This window comes from Caloenas nicobarica, chromosome 17 (assembly GCF_036013445.1).
Source record: "Caloenas nicobarica isolate bCalNic1 chromosome 17, bCalNic1.hap1, whole genome shotgun sequence".
Classification (NCBI taxonomy): Eukaryota; Metazoa; Chordata; class Aves; order Columbiformes; family Columbidae; genus Caloenas; species Caloenas nicobarica.
In genome coordinates, this window is record NC_088261.1 from 2,912,335 (window position 1) to 2,937,699 (window position 25,365).

The window sequence follows — 25,365 nt, forward strand, 5'->3', positions numbered from 1 at the left end:
TTATGCATTGGTAGCAGGAATGTGAAAACATTTACTAAATACTTTGCATACAAAGACTTCTTCACCCAGAACCATCACTGTACACGGTACAGCACAACACAGAGTAGGAACAATGCCTGGGACAGAGAATGCAGGTGGTAAATGTCCTTTTGAATTTAGACCAGGATGGTTCCACCATTCACAGCAATTCCTACACATTTTCCTGAGTAATGTATAAGCATGAAGATTGTACAGCCACAATCATACACAGTAAAATGGGTAAAAAGTTACAGTTCCACTCCTTTAGGAAAAAAAGAAAGAAAATTTTATTAACCATGGCACTGAGACCTCCGAGACCTTTCTAAATCGACTAAATGCCACAGAATTGGCATCACAGTAAGTACCACGTCTTCATCCACATTTCAGGCCACTAAACCATTGCCAGTGACACGTAGCAACAAAACTCCTCTTGGTAACTTTTCCTTGCTGGATGCAGCAGAGGCAGATCGCGTTTTCATGCCTCGGCACTCCAACCTACCACAAAGCAGAAGTTTTCCTTCTTTCCAGTTACTCAGTTTGCATTATGCAAACGCACCCAGAACAACTGCACCGAACAGCCTTTACCCACAGCAGGGGCAGAGCAGCCACAAGCGTCACCCCATTTCTTTCACTGCGTCGCTTAAACCCTGTGCTCTTTGCTGCTTTCTCTCAAGGTAGCGAGCTCGAGCATCCAGGATTGATTTATCGTTATTCCTCCTCTCCATCTTCTTTGCAGAATTGTCTGTGGCTCCTTCTGGAGGGAGAGGAGAGAAAGAGAAATATACTCTTCTGTGTCACAAAAACCCAAACAGCATTACAATTCCTCCTATTTATAAAATACCCAAAAACCCCCAACAGAATCTCAAATGATTTTCAAGTCCCAGTCAGTCATCTGAATGACTTCCAGAGAAGACAAACTGTACCACAGCGGGGAGATAAAAAAAAAGCCTTAACTCCCATGTCAGTATTTGCAGCTGGCCTCATCTCACCCCCAAATGCGCATCTTTCGTTTTGATTGTAACAGATATTATGCATCTTGTGTTCTACGGAACCCATTTCTTCTCCAAATTACACATCTTATGCTCAGGTTTAGGCAAGAGAGGGGCAGCACTGGGAGCAGAAGAAAAAAAATAATCTTAGACTAAACTATCTTAAAATTTCCAGAGGCAGGAGGAAGAGAGAGGATAACACACAGATAAAGCAGTGGGAAAAGTCAATACTCCAGATCAGACACCATCAGAAATGCACATTCTCCCACTGAGCTGCGACCTTGGGAGTGTTTCTCCCAGAAGGAAAGAAAAGCAAGAAATATTTTCAGTTTAAAATAACATTTAAAACAATAATTAAAAAAAAAATCATTCAAAGGCTCCAAGAGCTTAATTATTGTGTGAATAAAGCAGCTACTACAGCCTGTCCCAAGGTCTCTGGGGCTGGGCGCCAGATTCTGTGATATGAGGAAGAAGCTTTAATCAACATTCGCTCTTGGAAGATTTGTGATTATTCTGTTGTGGAGTCAAATAGTAATTCAGCTCATGCTGCAGCCCTTCCTTCCACTGGGCACTAGGGAAGCCTTTGTCAGCTATTCAACCACCTATTTTTATGAAGCTCCAAGAAATACAACACCTGTAAAGCCAAAATTAATCTCAAATGAATTTAGAATTGCCTGGTGAAGTCAAAAAGGGAGGACAAAGAGAACAAACCTCAGCTCCTTGGACTTCAGATAAACAGATGAAGCTCCTCTGTGTTATCCAATAACAGAAATATCCTTTCCAGCAAATTTATAACCAAATCCAATTCATGGTTTTATCATTTAAAATGGTTGTTTTACACAATAATGCAGGACAGAAAGAGACACTGGTCTGAACACAGGAGTCTACATTTTTTTCTATTCTTAAGGAAACTGAAGAGAATCTGTATTGCCAGTGCCTGTACTGTACATTAATGGTTTGGAAGGGTCAGGTCTGGAGTAGAGAGGCCCTTTGAATACTTGGCTGCTTTACAAAATCTGCTGACAGAAGAATTCAAAGAATGTCAAGCAGCCAGATCAGTTAGCAGCCACCAGTTTTAATTAAAACTGGCTATTTAAACATATGGCATTAAATTCATTGTCAGAATGAGACATTTGCCAAAATGTGCTAATTTTTCCTCTGTGTTTTTTGTTTGGTGGGGTTTTCTGGATTGGTTTATTGGGTTGCCTTGTGTATTCTTTTCTCTCCTCTCACAGCCCTTAGGACCTCTCTCTCTCTCAAGACAGTATTATTTTGGGTCTCTCTCTCTCTCAGGACAGTATTATTTTGGGTCTCTATGGCTAGATACCCTTTGCAAACTTAAATAGTAGTTAGACTCAAAATGCTTTTATCCAGCTGTGTGTTAAACTGCTCCTGTCAGCTATATTAAGCCAAAAGTGGGGAGCACAGCAAGAACCAGTATGCAAACACCACTACATACACTCTGCCGAGGCAGGAAAATAAGGATCGCAGAGCTCTAGTAAGACAAGAAAACGGCTAAAGCTACACATAGCAAAAGTGTTAAGCACATCCAGATTAACACCCACTAGTCCAGAACATGTTCGGTGGTGTAATATACACACACACCTCACAACAACCAAGAAAACTACACATGCTGTAAATATGGACTAGTGAGGTGCTCACCATACTGCCTTTTCAGCTCCTCCTTATGCTTCCACTTGGTTATTTCCTCTTCGGTCACTTCTTCGCGTGCCACGCTGCTCAGTTCATACGCATCAATTTGATGCAATCTAGGCAACAAGTCTTTGACCCATTCATAGCGAACAGGACACACCGTCCGGACATAGATTTTGGATGTCACTGTGACATCATGGAAGATGATCCATTCGAGGCGAGTCTCCTGGTTATATAGCTGAAAAAATGAAAATATTATTTCAGAACTGATAAAAAAGAATTTTTCTTTCTACAGCGCCCTCCATTGGAATATATTCCAATGCTTCAGGTGCAAGAACAACATAAAGCTCATACTACTCTAAACTTTCAGACAGAGAAATGGAGGCAAAATGACTTTCTTAATATTGCCCAGGAAATCCAAAGAGGCAGAGATAAAGCTCAGTCTGTGTCCCACTCCTTTCATAAGCCAAACATTTACTGAATTTGAAGAAGTGAGGCTCTTCCCTGCTCTCAAAATGAACACTGCAACAGTGCTGCTCTTGGCCACAAATTAGCACGAACCAAACAGAAGAGGAAGATTTCACAGGGACCTGCCTCTTATTCCTTGTCTAGATCCTTTGCTCCTTTATTAAGAGAATTTGTTAACTTACTGTAGATGAGGGATGGATATAGACAATGCTGCCATGTCCGTCCATCGTGCAGAATGTCCTGGCTGCAGATCTAAAAAGTTTGTGGAAAAAAAAAACCGTATAATGCAACATACTTTGCTGTGATTAGACAGCAACACTCAACTAAGCAAATCAGCAGCAGCATAGAAGAAAATACTCAAATATATAAGCAGAGGAACATCGTTCCAGAGTTAAACTGTAAAAAACAAAAGAGGAATAAAATACAAGCTGTCTAATTTACCACAGTAACACTGCAGGTATAACAACATAATAATAAACAGGGTTTGGGACTGAAATCTTTGACAGCGTGGTAACTGGGCATTTTCAAGCCTTTTCGTTTAATATCTGGAACTACTCATCAGCTTTCAAGTTCATTTCTTCTCCAGGAATGTAATGGGAGTCAAATCAGAGAATACACCGGGCTGCCAGCCCTCTGCAGAAACATCACCTGCAGCTGCCATTGCTGCTGTTAACAACACACAGCCCGACTATTCCGTTTCATCATACAGCTGCAACTTTAGAGAATATGCATAATACCCTTTCCATTCAGTTCTCCAAACTTTATTACTTACCTCCTAGCTACATTGATGAAGTATCCTGCACACAGACATCTTCTGAGAATTTCAGTTCTGGAGCCTTCAAATGTCTCTTTAGGAAAGTCTGGCAGCTACATAAAGAAAAAACACCACGAATCAGGATATTTCCTAAAGAAAAAGTGGCTATACCCCCTCCATCCAATGGATTTTAAACTCTGGGTTTCTCACCCTGAGAAACCATGAGGAAAGGAGGAAAACTTTCCTTCTTGCTTGTAATCACCATCATACCTACAATGAGGATGCTCTAATAAATACTTAAAGTGGATTAGTTTCTACCAGAGAAAGGCAGCAGCCATCTGGCAAAGCCTCAGTAGTCCAGCACATGTCTTAAATATAAACTTACATAACTCGATCATATATAAAAATTACATTTTTTACCTGTTTCAGTTTACTGATTATTTCCCGAAGTTGTTTTTCCACACTAAAAGCAGATTTTAAAGCTCTCCAATGGATCCAGTATTCGTGGCACCAAGCTGAAGGAGACTTGCTGAGAATAGAAATAATTGTATTATAAAGAAGCCCTTTGTAAGCTGAAGGCAGAAAATTGCCTCTAGTTTTTGTTATGGTCGTACAAAGAAGGCAACCTACACAGCCAGATACTTTGTTAGTTTAAATAATAAGTGTCTTGATAGAAATTTCAGATCCCAGTAAGGAATAAATCTGCAATTAGGTACAAGTACATGCATGTGCTTATACACAATTTATTTAAAAACCATCAGCAGCTGAGAGTTATGAGCAAAGCAAAACCACTTACTGTAAGGAATCATTTTATACCTTGCTTTGCACTGTTCAAAAATATTTAAGAGGGTGGCAAAGTCGTTGCATCCTCCCACTTGTGAGGAAAGCTCCTGGTGTTGAAGTTCTGCCTCCTTTTGCTTCTGAGGATCACCTGAGGAAGTAAGTTACATCTCGCTTCACAAAGACATTTTTATTTATCACTCCTACTTCATTTTCTGTTAGTATCTCTCCCAAGTGTGTTTGACAGTCTTGGCTCTTTATTCACATTATTTTTAGATTTGTCTCTCCTCCACAGCTGCATTTACAGTTCTTTCCCCTTCCACTGTGGCTGAATGAGAACACGTAGATGTTATTAAATCTGTGACTAATCTCAACAGTCAGCACTAGAGATGAAGACTTCTCATCTCTCAGAAAGAAAGGTTCTACGTATCGCTCTCACAACCAACTCAGATGCCAACATGCAACAGCAGCTTTAAATAAACAGCTCACAGGGATCAAGTCAAAGTTTCGCTCTGGGAGAAAAAACAAGACTGTTGAAACCACCCCATCACGGCACCATTTCATCTGTTTAACTCGGCTTTTGTCCTAGTGCTCAAGTGCCACACTAAGGGGGGGCCTTAGCATAAATAAGAGCCCCGAAAAAATGTCATCTGCGAGTTCAGTGGGAATTTGCCCTCACTAAATGCTAGGAATGTACTAGGCAAAACCAACATCTCCGAAGTTTTAAATACCCAAAGAATTTCTTCCCCAGCACAACCTACCCCCTTTCTAGAAAGGGATATGGCTGCAAATGCCAACACGTTGCTGCTGTGCTGCAGGGGATGGCAGAAGTTTGTGGGTATCACAAATAAGGAGGCCTGTTCGTACACATATCACCCGTAAGCAAATTCCTTCATGATGGGAGCCTCTGTGTTTGTGTCCCAGTGTACAGGGTTGCTGGAGAGTAACGAACGCGTGTGCGTTACCTCGCTGACCAGATAACGAGGGCACATCGCCATGTGGAGGATGGGAAAGCAAAACCACATTTGTGCAAAAGGGAAGAAGCCCAGAGCAGAATCCAGGCTATCAGCGCTGCCAGCAGGGTCTTCAGCTGTTGCACTAATGGGCACAGTTAATAGACGACAGAGATAACTGGACAAAAGCCAATGAGTGACTAGAAAGGACAAAGGTCTCCCACAAAGACTGTGCTACACATAAAGACTATATGTAGCACAGCTGGGGCAACAGGTTGGGGGCAGACTGGTGGGGAAAGGTGATAGAAGGGAGGACATGGGAGACTGAGTTTAGCGCTAGTGAGAGGTGTTCGTTTGGAACCACAGCAAAATTACATTTTCCATTTAGAAAAACACTGGAAATGGAGGCTATGATAAGCTGAGCTTCTCCCAGTAACTTAAAAGGTCTATTTGGTTAAACAGAGTTATGGAACAGAAAAGCCAATCCAGAGGCAACCCCATCTCTTAAAAACAAATTGATTGTCTGTACTTAGACCAACAGCAAAACATCTGCTGGGCTGCGTTTTGGTTTTCTGGTGGTTTGGGGTATTTTTTCCTCTTTTCCCTGCTGTAACACAGCTTTCCCCCTCGTGACCTCTCAGCAATCCATTCGCTCAGTCATATGTTGCTTTCCAGCTCCCAGCCTTGGGACAAATGCAACCCAATTCCACGCTATTTTGAAGTCTTTGGAATCGCTGTTACCAATTCCTAGCGTGCAATGTGCCCTGACTCCAAGACCACAGAAAGCTGTGAAGCATACAAGTAAAGTGCCAGTGTATATTTGTCCTAAAATTATGATTCTTCCCTATAGACCTGGTACAATACACTCTGGGAGACAAGGCACTGTACTTGAGGAACCCTCCTCACGCTGCAACGTAAGGGTTATTTAAAGCATTAGTTTAAGGTAAATACATATGTCTCCCACCAGTGCTTGGCCCAACTAAGACCAGCTTGTTCCCTGGCCAGAGCATCCTTACTCTCAAGGATGTACAAAATACAGCATCGGTTCCCACCTTATAACCTTGAGATACATCTACAAGATACTGTGGCCTCACAAACTATTAGCACTGAAAACTACTGAGAGCAAAAAACCCTGTAGAAAAGGCCTCCCAGTGAAGCGGTGTGTGCGGCCTCACCATCGCCTGACACGTCCCTGTGCAAGCAGAATTCCTCACACACCCGCGGCTGCTTCGGGATGAGGGGTTTCCTACCTGGACGAATGAAGACGTTTTCCACAGACAACATGGCTGCGATGGGAAGCAGCAGATCTTCACAGTTGAGAGAAGCAGCTTTGATGACAGCACAGGTCAGGTTGGGAGGGAGGGGAAACTGCACCAGGAATTCACCCAGCCTCGTCACGTGGCCTCTCCTTATCCCAGGAAAAAAAGATTCAAATACCAGGTTCAACAAAACCATGTTTAAATGCAAATCGGAACATGCACACACAATGTCAGCCACCATATACAGATAAAGAGCATGAAAGCAGCATTTTTCTCTGGACTGATCTAACTCCACAGCCTGTGTGTGTGCCCAGATAGGTGCTGGAGACACAGCAAGCCTCCCCAGCCAAAGAACGTTTCACCCTTCTCCAGTTTGCTTGCGCCTGCTTCACGGCAGGCAAAACCAGCTTTTCATGTGTATCAGATGCTTAAGATGTATATTTTTGCAAGAAGAATTCCTGGAAGCTGAGGATAAGATCTCGCTTCCTGCCTGGAGTTCTTGGATGGGGCTCGCAGCGAACGCCAAAGCGCCTTCGTCACCACAGCCCGGGAGCTGCTGTCGGAACCACGGCTCAGAGCTGAGGTCATTTGTCTGAGGTCACTCAGGAACTCCAGGACAATGCGGAGAAGTTAATCTGTACCTCTTGAGTCCGAAGCCATGCCCTAACCCTAATTTTACACAAAGTATATTAAAAACCAGTAGTTAACTTCCTGGTCTAATAAGGAAATGTATTGTACTGCTGGGGGAAGTCCTTCAGTGCACACGAACAACTCACTGACACCAGTTAAACCACTAGATTTCCAATTCCTGTAGTGACTACATCCCTTTATTTTTTACCTGTCAATAGCATCACACTGGTAGAGTTGCTTGAGAGCTTCTAAAATGTGCCTTTCTTCAGGGCAGTCCAAATAGGGAAATCTACAGTAAAAAAAAAAGAAGTAAAAAAAAATCTCACTGTTCAGACTCAGTATAGCTTTGTTAATTTTCATATTTATTAAAACACTTTTGTAACCTTCCAATGCAGGTTTCTGACCAATGTGCACATGAGCACCTTCAGTACACGGGTGTGCTCCTACACATTGAGCCTCATGCTGAAGAACGACGGTGACAGATCCCAGCATGGCAGATGCAAAGACAAACTTTATTTTCTGCACACATGCGATCCGAAAAAAATCGAACAGTTCCACAGAGGCGAAGTTTTTGAGATATAAACATCAATATTTTAAAGGAACGTTATTAAGTATTTAATTTTGGAGACGAGGAGTTAGTTTGGGCAGAATCTTTAACTGAACCTGAGCTCAAGATCCAATCTGGAACTACAGACTGAGGAGAAGAGCAGAAAAGCTGATTGTATTGGAGTGTCACAGTTGGCTGGGGACCTAATCCCTTCTCTCGCCAACAGGCTGCCGGTGCCTGCGCTGCCGAGATTCCGCAAGAAAACGATAATCCCCATTCCGTGGAGGTTACCTGATGACATCGTGCACGGAAAGGCACTTCAAGGTCAGGATGACGGATGTCAGGCTGGTTCTCTTGATCTCCGGGACCGTGTGATCGGGCATGCATTGCTCCCAGAACTCTTTGCTGTAGAGCCGGTAGCTTTTTCCAGATGATGTCCTGCCAGCTCGGCCAGCTCGTTGCTTTGCTTCGCTCCTGCCAAAACAGAAAGACGGGGAAAAAAACCTCAAACTCTTGATCCCTTCTGTTATTACACAAAAAAGCCCACTGTAGTTACGATAAATAGCAGCAATTTCTGTGCTTGTAGATGGAAGATAAATTATACTGTGCAGCAACTGAGAAATCCAGCTATGCAAGAACAAGCAGAAGCAGCATTTCTGTGCAAGGGAAGATTTTTTAAAAATTTCTCTGAATCAGGCTGCTGTATTCAGCAAACGCAAGCTGACATGTGAGCTGCTGTTCGGACTACAGACAAAGCATTGTAATTCCTTCTTAACGCCTGTAACTTATAGGAAGTTAAATGTCCTGAACCACTTTCTATTTAGCATCAAACAAAATGGCTTCAAATTAGGGAGCCTCAAAGCCACCGCCCCTCCTTTTTTTATTTTTTAAAGATCAACCGATATGCAGTAGTGCCAGAGCAACTCCCAGAAACACCAAGCAACCAACCTTTTAAAAACTTACTTTGAAATGGGAACCACCTCCAGTATGTCCAAGCCAACTCGGGGGTTATGATTCAACTGCTTCACAAATCCACTGTCTACTACGTACCTGAAAAAAATTCACACTCTGTCAGAGAGGAAAACAGCAGAGGTCTCAGCAGACAGCAAGGTAACTGCCACGTGCACACCATCAGAGCAAGAACACGTCTGCCCCGCAATCGCTGCAAACAGGTAGTTGCATTTGGTTGGTCAAGTGCAGCGCTGACACGGTTCAGTCTACGGGATGCTACAGATAAAACCTTTCACACTCAAGATTAATAGAGCTGAGATTTGATTTCAAACTAGGGTCCAATAATATTATTTATCTGTAAGACTATATAATAGGATCGAGAGGTTTTTTATTCATTACACATGCACACAAAAGACAACAGGTAATAATTTGGCAGGTATAGTAGTGGAAGGTTGTCAGACATGTTTTCTCAAATCTAGTAGAATTTTCTGAATTATTCCCTCTCTTACAGCTTTTATGAAGAATAGGAAACAGTACCTGACTCCTTCAATCGTCAGAGATGTTGCAGCAATGTTTGTGGATACTACACATTTTCTAATGCCCATGGGAGCTGGCAAAAATATTCTTTTTTGTTGATCTGAAATGACAGGTAGTCAGTCAATCTGTTTGCTCTGATTTCAAACCACATCTCTTAACACTGTGCAAACTTACCCAAACACTTAGCAAACGTAATCTGAATCAAATTAGAAAGTGAATCACCTAACATTTTAAAATATAGATTTGATACTATTTTGGCATATATCCAAAATCAGAGAATATTTTCTTTATTGTTTGCTTATTCAAGAAGATTTTGAGATCAAGAAAGGCCAGCTCTCCTGGGTACTTCCTAACCCAGAGCCAGGAAAAACAAACAAGATGTCTGGTCTTAATAGAATCTTCGTGAAGGATTTAAAGGGTTTTAAAGTGAAGGTGAATATCAGTTAAGCCCCCTGTGTTTCCAGCAAATACTTTAACATGTAACAAAGCAGCATATGCAATTTCCATGAATTCATTTGACCTTCCAAGGAGGGGGAAAAAAAAAAAAAAAGGAGGTGGAAATTAAACTCTCCCCTTAAATTTTCTCCCTTATTATTCTTGAAAAACATCAAAATCTCTTTGACAAAAGGTCTCTCTTGTGTGTTTAGAAATATTCAAATACAATGGCCTCTGAGAAACTACCACAAAAGAAAAAAGAAATAAAATATCGCTCTCAGTTGGGAATCTAGCACGTATCATTGAGTAAAGGAGGAGCTACACCTTTCTTTCATGCAATTTTTAATTTTGTTCTTTCAAGAAGGTAAAAACTCTGCACCCTCCCTGCAGATCATCACCAGACCTTTCCTCTCAGCGGCACTTCCAGGAGGAACCAGCCGTCCCGCTCCTCTCAACACTTATTCAGTCTCTTGGCATTCTACGTACCACACCCACACACTCAACATCCCGCTCGAGTTCATCTGAAAATACAGCGTCTGTGTTCAGCAAAGGTCCAAGGGCCTTTGTTTTTAACTCTTCAAAACTAGCTGTGGTATTGCTGCCAAACAAAACGGACTGACTCACCCTGATAACCTGCACTTTTCTGTGTTGTGTCACACTGGACTATCTTCCCTTACAGGTCTACTCTCATCGCCAAAAACCAACTGGCAATAGCTTTTCCACATAAAATAAAATGTGAGGGCCTAAGCAAGACATCTGAACTTTGAGTTACATGATATCCCTTCCTAAGCTGGAGACCTCGACGCCATGTGAAGCCATTTCCAATGGATATGAATTTTAACTGGAGGCTGGAGCTTGAGTATGGTTTATGAACACCACGAAAATCCCCAACAGAATAGTGCCATAGCGTTGTAACAAATGGTTTAAAGAATGCCATTTTTTCCAATCACAACAGGAATATTTTATTAGGATACTGTTTGCATCAACTCTTTCAGTTAACATTTATGTGAATTAAGTTCCATGTGACATTACGTGCTCTCACCTGTTGACATTGACCCATACAATGGTAAGATAAGGAGGCCTTCAACAGACCGGTCGTGTACTTCATACCGGTAATCGATAGATTCTGCTTTCTTGAAAAGTAAGTCACAAGCTTTCTCTATCTCAATTTGACCTAAAAAACATACAAGAGCATTTAAGCAACCTACACAGTTAAAACTCTGCCTTCCTAGTTGGCAACATCTTTAAACAAGATTGTTTTGCCAATATTACAGAGTCAGCAACACCGTTACAATGAGGACACAATATTTCTGAGCGTTAATTTAGGAGGTGACACCCAGGCTTTCCCCAGTGCCTCTCACCAAGAGACAACTGCATAAGTGCCTGGCCCACACACTGGTGTGGGGGTTTGCAGCTAAAGGAATTCTCCCTTCCTGAATTAACACCAAAATAAAACACATAGACAATACCAACAGAGTAAATTTGGCACAGGAAGAAATGAGTATGTGCAAATTTTTAAGTTAATATTTTTCTTACTTGATCTCATAGGCACAGACGTACCTAAACATGCTCTGAAATCTGTCACTTCACAGGCCTACACGTGTCAACCTGCAGCCTTCCCTTCTCTGCTTACTGCTCTGGGACAAACTAGAGAGTCCCTGGAAGGACGGACTGTTTTGCTGGCAATGCCACGCGTCACTGTAATAACCATCAGCTATCAAAAGAAAAATTCTCACCTGTCAGGAAAACCAAGATGTCGCCTTCTGGTTCGTTTAAGTGGATATCCAATGTCACTTTTACAGCCTGAAACAAACAGCAAACAAGCCAGTGACAGCTGGAATCTCACTCAATCTTTCTAAAACTCATAGTACCAATTCTTCCCTAAGTTCTGCAGAGACGCTAAGAACACAGCAATACACCAGCTAATTCTTGTGGTCTTTCACAGACGATAATCCTAACAAGAACAGAGAACACAACAGAGAAACAAAGTAAAACAGGCCAGACCTCTGTGACATACGCGGAGCTGCCCGTGTCCCGTGGGCTGAGCAGGTTGCAGAATATCTCCTTGACGGGATAACTTCTTCCTGGAATATGCAGCACCGAACAGTGTCCAAAGAACTCCGAGAGCTTCTCCACCTCCAGGGTGGCTGACATCACCACCACCTTCATGGCCGTCTTTCTGTCTGGTGGTTCCTTCTGTAGAAATAGTTTCTTCAGCAAACCAAATAAAATATCCTAACAGAAAAACAGAGGCAACTTATGTTAGTATCCCAGTTTTTTTAGAAGTGTCTGGCAAAGTTGGAAGTGACTCATTTTTGTCACTGATATAGTGAAGACAGAAAATCACATTTTCAGGGCCTAAGCATTCAGAAGAATAAATACTCTCACCCTGGTTTCCAAAATTTAATTAATTTTTTATCAGCTCTTCTCACAGCCTATAAACAGAATCTGTGTAACTCAAAATTCTTTGGTTTTCATTTTTATACTCTCATGGTCAAGTCATTTGCAATCAACTACCACAGACCCATTTTAAAAAGTCATGACCTTTTTTCTACTATTTGTTGTTATGACTTCAGCAAGTTTGTTTTACTCTGCAGTGCTCTGGATTAAAAATCTGCTCCTTTTAGTAAGAAGCAGGCAATGGAGCAGTTACTTCTTACATCGCCTTGGCTCAATTACTTGCAATACCCTCAGATGCGCGAGGGCAGAACTGGGCTTCAGAAAGCGTGTTCCCTTGTCCCCAGCTGGACTGGTATGTTGTTTGCTGGACTGGTGGGTTGACACACAACACAATCTCCCGAGGACTGACTGACCTGAGTCTCTTTGTTTGCCACGGAAGGGTCAGAGTGACATTTGATAACTTTTGATACTTAGGTCAGTCTCGATACTTCCATGACCCCAAAAACCGTAATCTCTTTGCACAGTCCTAAACACACCCCTAAGACACATTATGCCTTGGAGTGAGAAAGATGTTTCAGGGTTTTGTTTGTGCGTGTCTTTTTTATTTTTAATTAGGATTCTAATTAAGCTAGGATTTTAAGTTTGTGTTCACTGTGCTGGCTTCAAACTCCTGGAAATTTTGGGAAAGTATCCAATAACCAGCCAAGTTTTAACTGCTTTCAAATGCAACAGCTACCACAATTCCAACAGGATGACAGGCTGCATTTTATTTTCAGATTATGCAGCATGTAATACATGAAGAAGCAATTGTATGGTCTTAGGACAGCAAAAGGATAAAGTGCATCCATGGAAAGTCAGCCAAAATCCTTGGGGATTGTGCAGAAGTGAAAGAAAGGAATAAGCAGATCTCAGTAATGGAGAGATTTTGACTCAAAAGAACAGATATAAAGTGACACTCACAGTGCTGAGGCTCCGCTCATGAGCTTCATCCAAAATGATGATACTGTACTTGCTGAGAAGGGGATCTGCTAAGATTTGCCTCAATAAGCAGCCATCGGTCATATACTTGATGGCAGTATCCTGGAAGGTTTAATTAGACATTCAGCTGTTATCCTGGATTTTCACTTCAAAGTAAATGCTTCTACAAAGACCACTTATTTGCCCAGAACACACACCGAGGCTGCATCACAGGTGCTTATGCACCACATCGCAAGTGCTTGGCATCATTTTGCTTGTCAGGTTGATCAAGGGAGTTATAGGAGACATAACTGCAGCTTCACCACAGCCGGGACAGATAATCGTAGAATCATAGAATCACAGAATGTTAGGGATTGGAAGGGACCTCGAAAGATCATCCAGTGCAATCCCCCCGCCGGAGCAGGAACACCCAGATGAGGTTACACAGGAAGGTGTCCAGGCGGGTTGGAATGTCTGCAGAGAAGGAGACTCCACAACCTCCCTGGGCAGCCTGGTCCACGGCTCTGTTACCCCCACTGAGAAGAAGTTTCTTCTCATATTTAAATAGAACCTCCTGTGTTCCAGTTTGTATCCATTGCCCCTTGTCCTACCATTGGTTGCCACCGAGAAGAGCCTGGCTCCATCCTCATGACACTCACCCTTTACACATTTATAAACATTAATGAGGTCACCCCTCAGTCTCCTCTTCTCGAAACTAAAGAGACCCAGCTCCCTCAGCCTTTCCTCGTACGGGAGATAAGGCTCGGAGTCCTGCACACAAAGCCCCAGGAGAGGCAATGGGGCTGTGTCACCCCATGGTGGCACTTCCACAAGCAAGCTGAGCCACCGACAGCACCACACCCCGCGACAGCGTCACCCGGGCGTGCAGCCCGGCCCTACCTCGCTGGTGCAGTCGTCGAAGCGGACCTGGTACCCGACCACACCGCCCAGCGAGCAGCCCATCTCCTCGGCCACCCGCTGCGCCACTGAGATGGTGGCGACGCGCCGGGGCTGGGTGACACCGATGGCCCCGTGCTCCGCCAGCCCTGCGGAGAGACAGAGAACAGGGACACTGAGCTGTGCTGCTCAGAGGCGGTTTGTGCACAAGCACCTGTAAGGAATATTTAACGAAGAACTGTTGTTTTTTCATAACTGAGGACCTGGCGCCTGACCCCAGCACGGGGGAAGGATCGAGAGACATCAGACTATGAATCCTTAATGAAAAACACAGTCTCTTCCCGGAATATATACTGATACCTGTATGCATACTGATACCTGAATTTACAAGTTAATTTAGGGGGAAGGATAGCCAAAGTACCAGGAATCCATATTTTAAATAGATTGATAAGGGGAAGGGTATTTGATCTTTTCAGGTCCCTTCCAATCCCTAACTTTCTGTGATTGTATGTAAACTGAGGCAGGTGTCGGGGTAGCCTGTAAACCCCGAAGTACCAACCAACGGGGAACAGGGGAGGGAAACTGTGGTGGGGATTTTGGGGGGATATAAGCAGCGGCTTTTTGCCCTATTATGTGTGCCTACCTTTAGGTAGAACACCCGGTGTTGCAATATCGTTATTAAAAAAATTGCTTTTTTGAGAGATCCTGCCCGAGCCCATTATATTTGCAAAATAATTGTTACCTACACAATATACACACGGACATATTTAGTCGAAAGGTTCGCTCCAGCCGCCCCCTCCCCCCACACGCACATCAGCACAGCCCGGCCCGGCTCCCTGAGGGGACAGCACCACTGCCTGCGCTCAGCGGGGCTCGCTCCCCGGTCCCCGGGGCTCCCCCCCGGCCGTTACCTGCCTCCAGGAGGTACTTGGGCAGCTGCGTGCTCTTGCCGCTGCCCGTCTCGCCGGTGACGATGAGGAAGGGCCGCTCCCTCACGGCCTCCACCAGGGCCCGGCGGTAGCGGCGGATGGGCAGGTCGGTGCCCGCCATGGCGGCTGAGGAGGCCCCGGGACACCCGGGACACCCCGCGGGGCCCGGCGGACCCGTCAGGTACAGCACCCCACACGTGACCGGAAGCGCCGCCGCCGCACGCTGATGACATCTGCTGTTTACGCGCGCCTAACGGCTGTGGCCTCAACGCCCCGCCCCCTCGTGAAGCCCCGCCCCGATTTCCGCCCCTATTTAAGCCCCGCCCCTCTGTAGACGCGTCTCCTCCTCAAGCCCCGCCCGCTCCTCAAGCCCCGCCCGCTCCTCAAGCCCCGCCCCCTCCTCAAGCCCCGCCCCCTCGCCCGTGGTCTGCCCCAGGCGGGCGCTCCCGCTGTTCAGCCAAACCCGTGATTTCTTTCCTCAAATCCGCTGCGGTTTTTCACAGTGCCACTCGCTCCTTGCCGAGGGACGCTGCCAGCGCAGGGCAGACCCAGCACCTCTCCCTGTGGCGCCCCGGGGCTCCCTGTGGCCAGCGCACGCCCCTCGGGGTCTGGCATAGTTAAACTGCTGTGTAAAATACAGAATTATAAAGAAATACAGAAACAGTGAGTGATTTGGTTTGCAAGGCACCGGGTGCCATAACCAGTCGTTCTCTCTCAGCAGCTCAAACAGCCCGGCGCTACCAACACGGCGCACGAAGAGGCACGATGGGGAAACAGCTCCATGAACTCGAAGCGTGTGGTTCACGGACCCGCCCGGCTCCCCCGTGGGCTCCCGCGCGGCCTGGGGGTGGCAAGCGCCGACCGCTCAGGGGACACCGGCCTGCGGGCCGAACCCGCCGCTGAACGCGGACCCTCGCTCCTGCTGAAGCACGATCTTGGCCTTGTGCTGTGTCTGCACGTCATGCCGTTCGTCTCCCTTGCGGTCCTGCGTGCGTTAATGTTTCACTCTCCGTTGGGTTGTACCGGTCACAATAATCACCCAGGCGGTTTGTCGTCACACCGACAGCGACTTTTGGCCACCTACTGACTCCAGTTTTCCCAAGTCACCTCAATTTGTACCGGCACACAGGACGGGAGGAATACTGACCTGCTGGGAACATTTGCGACGCGCTCTGAAGCTTGGAAAGCGTCACATCAGTCCCCGATGCCGCCAGCTTCAGATGTGTCCCATCTATAAGTATTTGTTGAGCCCATCTACAAACTGGTGTTGCCAAATCACGGCAGATAAGCCGTTTCTCTGCCCTTGCTTACTAATGCAGCCAGAGAGAAGAGAACATTGCAGTAACTGTTTCGTTACAGTGCCACAGCTATGAGAGATACCTGTTATTATGTCTCTGGGCTAATTGCCCTGAGATGTTTGCTGCGATCTGACCAGAATTCAGAGAGACAAATCCCAACAGTTCACAAACTGTCGATCAGCTACTGACAAATCATTCACACATTGGTCTTTTTTTGCAACCTGCAGATTCCTGCTTTGAATAACTGTATAAATCCTGCGTTTCTGTCCGAGGCTCTGCTGTAGCAATTACCTAAAATTTCTTAAATGCTTCTCTATAAGCATAAAGAGCACATCGGTCCAGCAGCAATATCACAATAACCAATCTGTAGCTCTGTTCGCTTCAGTACATAATGGAACATGCCAATACGCCGTGTGTTGTGACATCCCTTTATCAACGTGTGTCACATTTATTGCCTCACGATGTTCTAATGCCGTGTCGTCGCTAGTAACTCGGTTACTGGCGATCACGTACACTGCTTTGTTACTCCCGATTGGAAACTTCAAGCACATCCTCATTACACTTCTTGGCATACATTTAATAATAATTCTTTAATGGTTTTTATAGATAACACATGTATGCGTGAATGCATGCATGCTTGCACATTCTGCTTGATTTTATTTAAATCACGTACTGCTTTGGGCAGACTTAGGGGTGGGTAAAGCTTTTCAATTGTCTTTTTTTGTCCTCCTAGCCTGGGAATAGCAGATTTGGGTTTAATCAACCTCTTTGCAGTCTCGAACTTTGTCCTCCTGGAATACAGTGCCATTCATTTAAGGATTTTCCTCTGTCTAATAAACATTAATGAGTCACACTCTACAATTCCCTTGTGATCTTATCTCAGTCTCACAGATGGGGAAAACAGAAATGAATTAAGGGGTCTGCACACACCACAAATCAAAGGCAGAGCTGGGGGAAGGACCAGCAACCCCAGCACAACTCCCTGCTCCAGTGACTCTGTAAAAATGCGTTTCTACCCCTCCAGCTGCTCCCTCAGTAGCCGCGTTGCACAGGGCAGCCCCGTTTCCTTCAGGTCAGCCAGAAAGACCGAAATTGCTCCTTCCCTAAGGTTCAGCTTTGCACAAACCTGCAAATTCTGTGAGGTGATAGAGCCCTGCCAGCTTCCTGTACTGAATTATTCCTGAGGGCGTCGTCTTTCCCTCCTGAGCAGAGGATATTTTTTTCTTTTCGGATGAGCAGAGATGTAGCAGGATCTGGGGAATATTCCAATCCCTACCTGTACGCCACGGCTTCATCCGTCTTCCCAGAGGAGAGACCTGACGTGCTGGGGAATTTTCTTCTCCTTGCTCTGGATAAAGCCATCCCTTCCACAGTGAACATGCCATCCCTCGGTACCCGTGAAGAAAACCATGTCCATTAATTACACTGAGCGAGTGAAGACAGATAATTGCCTTGTGCCTGGAATCTCTAAGTAGAGCCGCTTTCTAGAAGAAAGATCCTCAAGTTATAGATTCAGCACAAACAGAATAAAGCGATGTTCCCTACGAGCTGCTCTCCTGTCAGACGACCAGCAGTTTTCCTGAGAGCTGGGATTTTTGTGGCACTGTCTGCGAGTCATTATTGAAAAAGCCTTATTCTTAAACCAGAGGATGAGCGCTGCAGAAAGAAGGTGTTAGATACAGCAAATAAACAAAACCCTTTTACACCTCCATCTGCCATCGCACAGTGCCCTGCTATAAAACTTTTACAAATTGTCAAGTTTTATTTCAGATTTTGCTCCGCTTGTTAAAAACTGCTTCTTTTTGAAGACAGAATCAGAAGCCTCAGGCTTTCTCCTACATAATGAAAAGATTTGCCTTGTGTTTAGCTCCACGGAAAACAACAATTTCTACAGCGCTGCATTCTGCCAGGACAGCCGGGTGACTCGTAACGGCGTTCACAGGTTTTGGATAAAAAAGGCTGCAGGAAAAGGCGCTGGCAGCGATCGGCGCTTCTGGCCAGCTTGTTTTCTTCAGCAGGTGGCAAGGGACGGCGTGTGGCCAGGTCCAGGCTGGGAATTGCTCGGCCAGAATAAAATACCCATATTTCTACGCTGGGAAAGGATTTGCGGTGTCAATGGGCCCCGAGGGCACATCCCGGCTGCAACCACCGGCGTGGTGGAAGCTCGCGTAGAAGCTCCTCAGCCAGACCCGGCTCGGCCGCTGCCGGCACAAGGGCTGACGTGGCTGCAGAAACCCCTCGCGCACTTGCCGCTGGCCACACGGCTTGTGTGGAACCATCACCCTGAGCCCTTCCCGAGCCCGCTGGGCACCGGGTTTGATCTTCATGTGGCCACAGGCCCGACCCGCCGCGAGTCGCGGTGACGGGTTCAGGTCGCTGTGCCGCGGCTCTGCCAGCGATTCTGCACGGACCTGATTGTGTTCGGTAGAACAGACCTGGCTCGCGCGCTGCGAGCCTGAGCTCTTAAAAGCCCGTTTTTCTTTGTCTTTAAAGTTGGTCTGTGACGGGCCAGCAATTGATTTTGTTAATTTACCACCCGCACACGTACGCCTGCATCACCCTTTTTAAATTTAACGCCAGTGTCAGACCTGCAGCTGTTTCCACACACATGAATGATTGGTGCTCCTGCCAGGTGCCAGTGTGAATAAAAAGGTCACGGGCCCGGGGAAGGATTAGGCTTTGGCTCAGCTGTTCGCATTCTCACACAGAGCACGGCCCATCCGTCCGTCCGTCCATCTGTCAGCCCGCACACACGGACCAGACAGGTGAGGAGCCGAACACTGGAAACGATTCAGTGACGCTCGTACAAAGCCGCCACCAAGGACGTGCACCCTCTGTGGTTGCAAAAAAAGCTTTTACAGCAAATCCCCCGAGCAGCCTTTGGATCAGTGAAATCATCTGTACAGAACTATAAATGCAGAACGACGTGGGAACGGTCTCCCCGGAGACTGGGGTAGGGTGGGTTCGAGAATACCTACATCTTTAAACAGTGCCTGAGATTTTCCTGTTAAATTGGAACATTTTCTTCCCATGCTCACCTAAGAAGAGGAAGGCAGGCAGCTCCTTGCGGGCAGTTTCACACACACCCACCACCGAGAGCAACCGGGGAAAAAAATCCACCAGGCATGGACCAGATCTCCACCTGAAGTATTTCACTAATTCAAGGCTTTTTGTAGCTGCCTAATGAAAGCTGATGGCCATTTTAAGGTCTTCTCACATTTGCGCTTCTGTTACAACCCACGGGAGGTTTCTAATCTACTTCTGCATATTAGACATCAATTTCTCTTCTGACTTCCTTATCAAATGTGGAAAATAATCAATAATTCACTTTAGGCTCTACATTCCCATTAGAGTGCACCGTGGCTGTGATTTAGATATATTTCCATGACTGTAAAATAAGCAGAAATCCCAGATTATCCTGGAACTGTCCTCTGGTACGTGACAGCACCTCCTACCACCCAAAGTAGTTTTATTTCCCCAAGTGTTAAATCTAGGACAAAATACCACACTTTGGTTCTATATTAAGACCATCGAATAAAAGCAGCTGACTGCTTTCCCAGCCTCGCTCCTCGCAGAGGGGAACGCGAGGTGAAGAATTGACCCCTGGCACAAGCTCGTCTCATGATAAGGCGTTAGGAAAAGCCAGATCTCCTCGATGCTCTCCCAGCATCAGATGGTGATGAACTGGAGACACCCGTTGCCCTCCTCCCCTTCCCGTAGCCCTGGCCGCACGCTGCAGCTAGAGGCTCACCCGTGATTACCGGGTGATTCCCTTGCTTTGAGGGACCAGAGATTCACGTTGCTTAATCCATGGTCCTGCTGGCCGCACTAGTTCTGATTTGATATTTTAGGGGGCGGCTGGGCTGCAGGAGGTTAAGTGACTTGACCGAGGTTACACGTGTCACAGAGGATGTTCAAAGCACAAGATGCCCAAGTGCCACATCCCTGAGCTAAGAGCTCTGTCAAGACCCAGCCATCAGCCTTGAAAAGCAGGGACGAGGCGACAGGCCTGTCAAACACACCACCAAAGAACAACTCGTGTATTTCGTCTGTGAATCTACAAACCAGAGGTTGCACTTTCCAGTTTCCTCTGGTCCCTGTGTTTAACCGTTCCGTGTCATCCACAGCATCCAGCAGCAAGGGCAGAGCATGTGGCAGCCGCACACGTCCTGGTCAGGGCTCCATTTCTTCCACCAGCGCTGGAAAAAACAAAAACAACCCCAAATCCCCGGTTCTGCGTAATTGTGGCCCTGTTATTCATGGATCTTAAATTGCGCTCCTTCATCAATTTTAATGTGCAGTCCATTTTCTTTCCTCTAATCGTACATTAGGCTGGAAGCCTTTATAGACTGAACATTTGCCCTCCGTAGCTCTTTATTCCCCGCAGCACCGCGGCTGCTGTGTCCCCAGGCATTGCCCTTGTCTCAGCTGGTCTGACAGGCTCGACCAACAGCGAAGCGTTTTCTCATTAAATCCCTAATTTTGTGCACCCGTGACAAAAGCCACAGGCCTGTTGAATAGACACCCTGTGAACAGCGGCTGATTTATTTTGCCCATGATTTGCTGATCTATTGGCTATTAGTTGCAGAGCATTTGAGGCAACACCTGTCCATGAATCCTTAACGCCACGCTTCTGTAAATCTCTTTTGCCAGCTAAAACCAACTCTACGAGTGATCAGGAACAAGTGAAAGCCCTCCTGGAAATTCTCCTTTCCAAGGAAGGGCAGAGTTTCTGTGTTGTTGCTGCTGAGCAGCACAGAAGGGCAAAACACAGACAGTCGTACACCGCTGCAGACCGTGAGATGCTCAACGGGCTTATTTTAAATGGCATTTGGATTTGAAAGCCAGGCAGGACCATTAGATACTCTAATCTGACCTTCTGCGAAATGCAATTTGAGCCCGTTATTTCACTACTAAATTTAGTAATTTGTCCAGCTGAAGTGATGCTTCCAAACGGAAGATACCCAGACGTGATTTTAAAAGGTGCCGAAGCCGCAGCTTCCCTTGGAATCGAGCTGCCCGAGGAGCAGAGCCTACAGCACATTGAGGCAAGATGCTCTTTTTGTGTAAATTGCTAAGAATATCAAGCCCTGCCCTTCCATGTGTCTCGTAGAACTCTTATTAGATGAAAAAGGAATATTGCACAGTCCTCAGCTATAAAGTTCTAAAAATATGGGAGCTTTGATGTATAAATGCATGTTAAGGACCCTCCTGGCCCTGACTACAAACGCTCCCAGTCGCCGCTAATTTCGCCTCACTTGCAGAACCAGCGGTAATATTTCTTTCTGAGATACACAGAATATACTTAGTGTTTTAAGGATTCCAGCCCTGGGGATACTTTGTGCTGGCGTGTGCCATTAGTGCAGGAGGCAGGAACAGACAGAAGTGAATCCGACTTAAAATCTGAGTTTACTTAAACAACACTGACCTTAAGAGAAGTGTGGAGTCCGACCCAGGTCTGCAAATCCCATCTGTTTCTTATTTCTATAACGGGCAAGCTAAAACCCTAAATCCAAACAGCCCCGAGCTTCAAATCCAAATTTTGCGGCTCGAGCCCATTACTAGCAAGGACAACGGCCAGTCCAGCACGGACTCGCTGCTTAAACTGAGTGCTGGGATTTAGAACACAACACTAAATGAAGGAGACTTATTGCTGGTTGAGTAACAACTAATCTGGGAAGGTACTTGGAGAGAGGCGATCTCAGGGTTGCACGCAGCTCATTAAGCCCATTTAAACCCACTATATAAAACCATCTAAACTGCAGAATGACTTTTTTTCCTCCCGTTCAATACTCAAATATTGGGCCTAAACTAAGCTAAAGCTGAATGTCGAGCATAGCTAAACTCCTTACAAACAATGCACTACAGCATCTGTGCAAACAAAATCTCCTCCATCCATAATAATTCTCACATGCAAAGCTCAGACTGATACGCGTTAATAACTCGCACTGGTGCACACTGATGGGCTGAATTACTGATCTCACCTAATTAATTTTTTCTGTCTCGAAACGCGGTCTCCTCCACCTAATGTGAATCGATCTTTTCGCCCAATCTATTTGACAGATCTACAATTTGCTATGCAATTAACATTTCAAGAATGAAACCTGTTTGAGCCCCAGACAGCAGTCCCTGGTGTGAACTTCGGACGTCCGTGTTGACCTGACATCTCTCCACAAGCCAACGAGGAGACCTCGCAGCTGCTGCCTCTGCTCTCAACGCCACAAATAAAACAAGCGCAAGAACAGGAGAGGTTATCAGGGAAAAGAAACAACGTGGGCTGGTCAGAACTGTGCTGGGGTGTTTGAGAGGCGGCGGGATGGACACGGATCCCACTGCAGGGTGGGATCTGCCAGCCCTGCCTTCCTGCGACTCTGCAGCTAAAGCATGACTGGTTTATTGAATTAAACGCTTTGAAGTGAAATGCCTTAAACTGCTAATGGAAGGAGTGTGAACGGTGACCGAGAGGGATGTCCAACACTGCTCGCTGGGCCGGGTTTGCAGAGTTTGAGCTGCAGCCACATCTGCTGCTGCCCCGGCCGCGGTTGGGAGCCCACGGGTGCAGCAGCATCTGCTCCTGCACAGGAGGCGTCTCTCGGCCTCAGCCCAATTAACTGTCTCCTAATGACTTTCTGAACCAGGAGGATTTCCTTAATTATGCCGCACGTTAAACTTTAATCAAGAAATCAATCTTTCACATCGCTCGAGACCCGAGGGTACGGTGCGTTTGGCAAAGAGGAGCCTGGGGCGTCCCTCGCGCGGCAGGAGGAGGTCCCCGCGATGCCACCAGCCGTCCCCACACACCGCATCGTGCCTGAGCAAAGCCCAAGCACTCCCCGGTCGCAGCCCCGCGGGACGACGGCGTTGCCGTCAGCACCGTTGTGTAACTCTCCCTTTGCCAGCGCGGGACTGTGGCGTCACCCGCGGACCGCGACCTGCTGAAGCAATCGCTATCCAGAGATACAATAAAATCGGTGGCCAGGACCGCAGGGCAGGTCACACGCAGCCCGTGTTACGCGGGGAGAGGAGCCGGAGCCTGTTTCTGGGACACAAACACAGCAGAGCTCTGCAGAGCGGGGTTCGGCTCGTGCTCCGGCGCATCCCCGGCTCCTCCCGCCACCGGGATCCCCAAGCGGCTGCACCAGCCCGCGGAAAGACGCCCCGTTCACCAATACGCGGTAACAAACGTACAGGGACACTCTGCAAAATACGAACAGTTTGCTGCTACCCCACAAAAACGATGCTGTGTGTTCAGCTGCCAGCGGATGCTCTTGCTCGGCCGTGTCCTGCAGCTTTTGGCAAAACCTTCCCCTCCACCCCGCCGGCAATGGCGAAGCGGCTGCTGGTCATTGGGAGCAGCCCTGGCACCCACCGATCCCCACAGGGTCTCACCGATTTATTCCTTTAACAGAGAGCAGCAGCAGTGGGTTATAAGCGGCATTTCGAAGCGGTGCATGCTGGTGCAGGGCTCGCTACCGAATCTGGCTGGAAGTGATTTAATTAAGATCCCCGCGCAGCCCCGTGCCTGGGCCCCAGCTCAGCCAAGCCCCGACATCCGTGTGTTTTTCCTGTCGCAGGACGCCAGGCAACGCGCAGCCCTCGTGTGCCGGCTCGGTGCCTTTTTGCCGAGTTGGATGCAGCGGGGAGAGGATTTGCACTTTTTGGCAGGCGGCTTCACCTGCTCCCGTCTCACACCGAGCCCGACGCAGCCCCATGTGCACCTCTGCAAACCTCGTGAGAATAAACACAAATCCTGGGATTGCCATGATCTGCTCTAGTGTCAAACGCCGCGCAAGGTTGCTGTCATCCAAAGGAAATAATGTGTCTGATTAAATATTAACCTCGCTTTTTTGTTCCAGTTTACGGGATGCTCAGAGACCGATCGCAGCAAAGATTTATTTTAAAGGATGCTGAGCATCCTGCTCAGACAGACCCAGCCAGGCCCAGTCAGTATTATTTTCCCCGATAACAGTAGGAATTTTTTTGCAAGCAAATGCAAAGACCCAGAAACTTCAAAAAAATACAAGTTCTTGTGGTTCTCACCCCCAGATTTGCTGGGCCTGGCTCTCCCCACGCCCCACAAAACTGCCCCCATCGTGGCCAGGCATTGGCAGTGATGGGAGAGGAAAACAGAAAGGTTTTTTTTTTTCCCCTCTCTATTTATAGCAAGGCTTTTTCTCGCTAACAAAATGCAAATGCAGGAAGCAAAGCTGTGACGCAGCAAAATGATTTAAGAAAGAGCATTATGGCAAGAGAAGGGAGGGAGACGGGGCCGAGCTCTGAGCTCGCCTGTGCCGGCGCGAGTGCAGAACAGCTCGGCTGAGACCCGCCAGGCTGGGGGCCTTAAATTGGGGTAACGATGGAAATATTTTGGTGCATGTGTTTCCTCTGCAGAGCCCTGTGCCCCCACCGACCTCCTGCCCGAGCGGGGCTGCTCGGGGACCACGTCCTTCCTCCCATCTTTCTCCTGCTCAGATGACGAGGACGCTGGGACAGGGAGGGGATTTTGAGTACCTGCTGCCTTCGCAAGAAGCTAAAAATAAAAAGCGTGTGCTAAAAATAATGAATGATCAGGGAAAATATGCTAAACCCCAGAGATCTCCCAGGATTCTGAGGATTAATTTTGATTTCCCTTTAATCTGGATGAAAACAGCTACGTCGATGCTGGAGGGCTGGGCTCCAGCCCGGGGCCGCAGCAGGAGTCGTGCTCCCCTGCAGCACCCCAAGACCCAGCACCCCGCTTTTGGGTGCATTCCAGAGAAAAACGGGTGCCCTGCAAGCAGGAGGCCACGGGGCTAAAGCTGCTCCTGAAAGGGATGTGGCTTAACCCTTGTGTCCCAGATTGCAGACCAGACTTCTTAAAAACAAGATTTAGCAGTACTCTTTGCTTTTAGTGGGAAGAAAAATACCGAT

At 46.6% G+C, this 25,365-nt stretch overlaps 1 protein-coding gene across 3 annotated transcripts; it reads right to left on the reverse strand.

The window, feature by feature from the left end:
- Positions 1–24,914, reverse strand: DHX40 (DEAH-box helicase 40). 3 transcript variants are annotated; one of them, XM_065647143.1, is made up of 17 exons: positions 24,867–24,914; positions 14,232–14,377; positions 13,335–13,454; positions 11,979–12,209; positions 11,711–11,777; positions 11,017–11,148; positions 9,540–9,639; positions 9,015–9,101; positions 8,343–8,525; positions 7,713–7,793; positions 6,866–7,023; positions 4,699–4,813; positions 4,303–4,411; positions 3,901–3,995; positions 3,311–3,380; positions 2,670–2,898; positions 1–772 (listed from the first exon to the last, which is right to left on the reverse strand). In XM_065647143.1, the coding sequence occupies exons 1-17, from the start codon at positions 24,910–24,912 to the stop codon at positions 633–635; spliced, it is 2,109 nt and encodes a 702-aa protein (XP_065503215.1). In that variant the 5' UTR covers positions 24,913–24,914; the 3' UTR covers positions 1–632. The 3 variants fall into 3 exon arrangements, with proteins under 3 accessions (XP_065503215.1, XP_065503216.1, XP_065503214.1); XM_065647144.1 differs by lacking the exon at positions 24,867–24,914 and adding an exon at positions 15,144–15,390; XM_065647142.1 differs by lacking the exon at positions 24,867–24,914 and adding an exon at positions 15,140–15,338.
- Positions 24,915–25,365: the final 451 nt, after the last annotated feature.

Bases quoted from the DNA above. Each gene is read 5' to 3' on its own strand.
- DHX40 (XM_065647144.1), bottom strand. From the start codon at position 15,390: ATGTCATCAGCGTGCGGCGGCGGCGCTTCCGGTCACGTGTGGGGTGCT. The intron at 7,794-8,342 runs GTAACCTCCACG...TTTTTACTGTAG, and splicing joins TCCGTGCACGATGTCATCAG to ATTTCCCTATTTGGACTGCC. The intron at 2,899-3,310 runs GTAAGTTAACAA...TCATTTTTTCAG, and splicing joins ATATCCATCCCTCATCTACA to CTATATAACCAGGAGACTCG.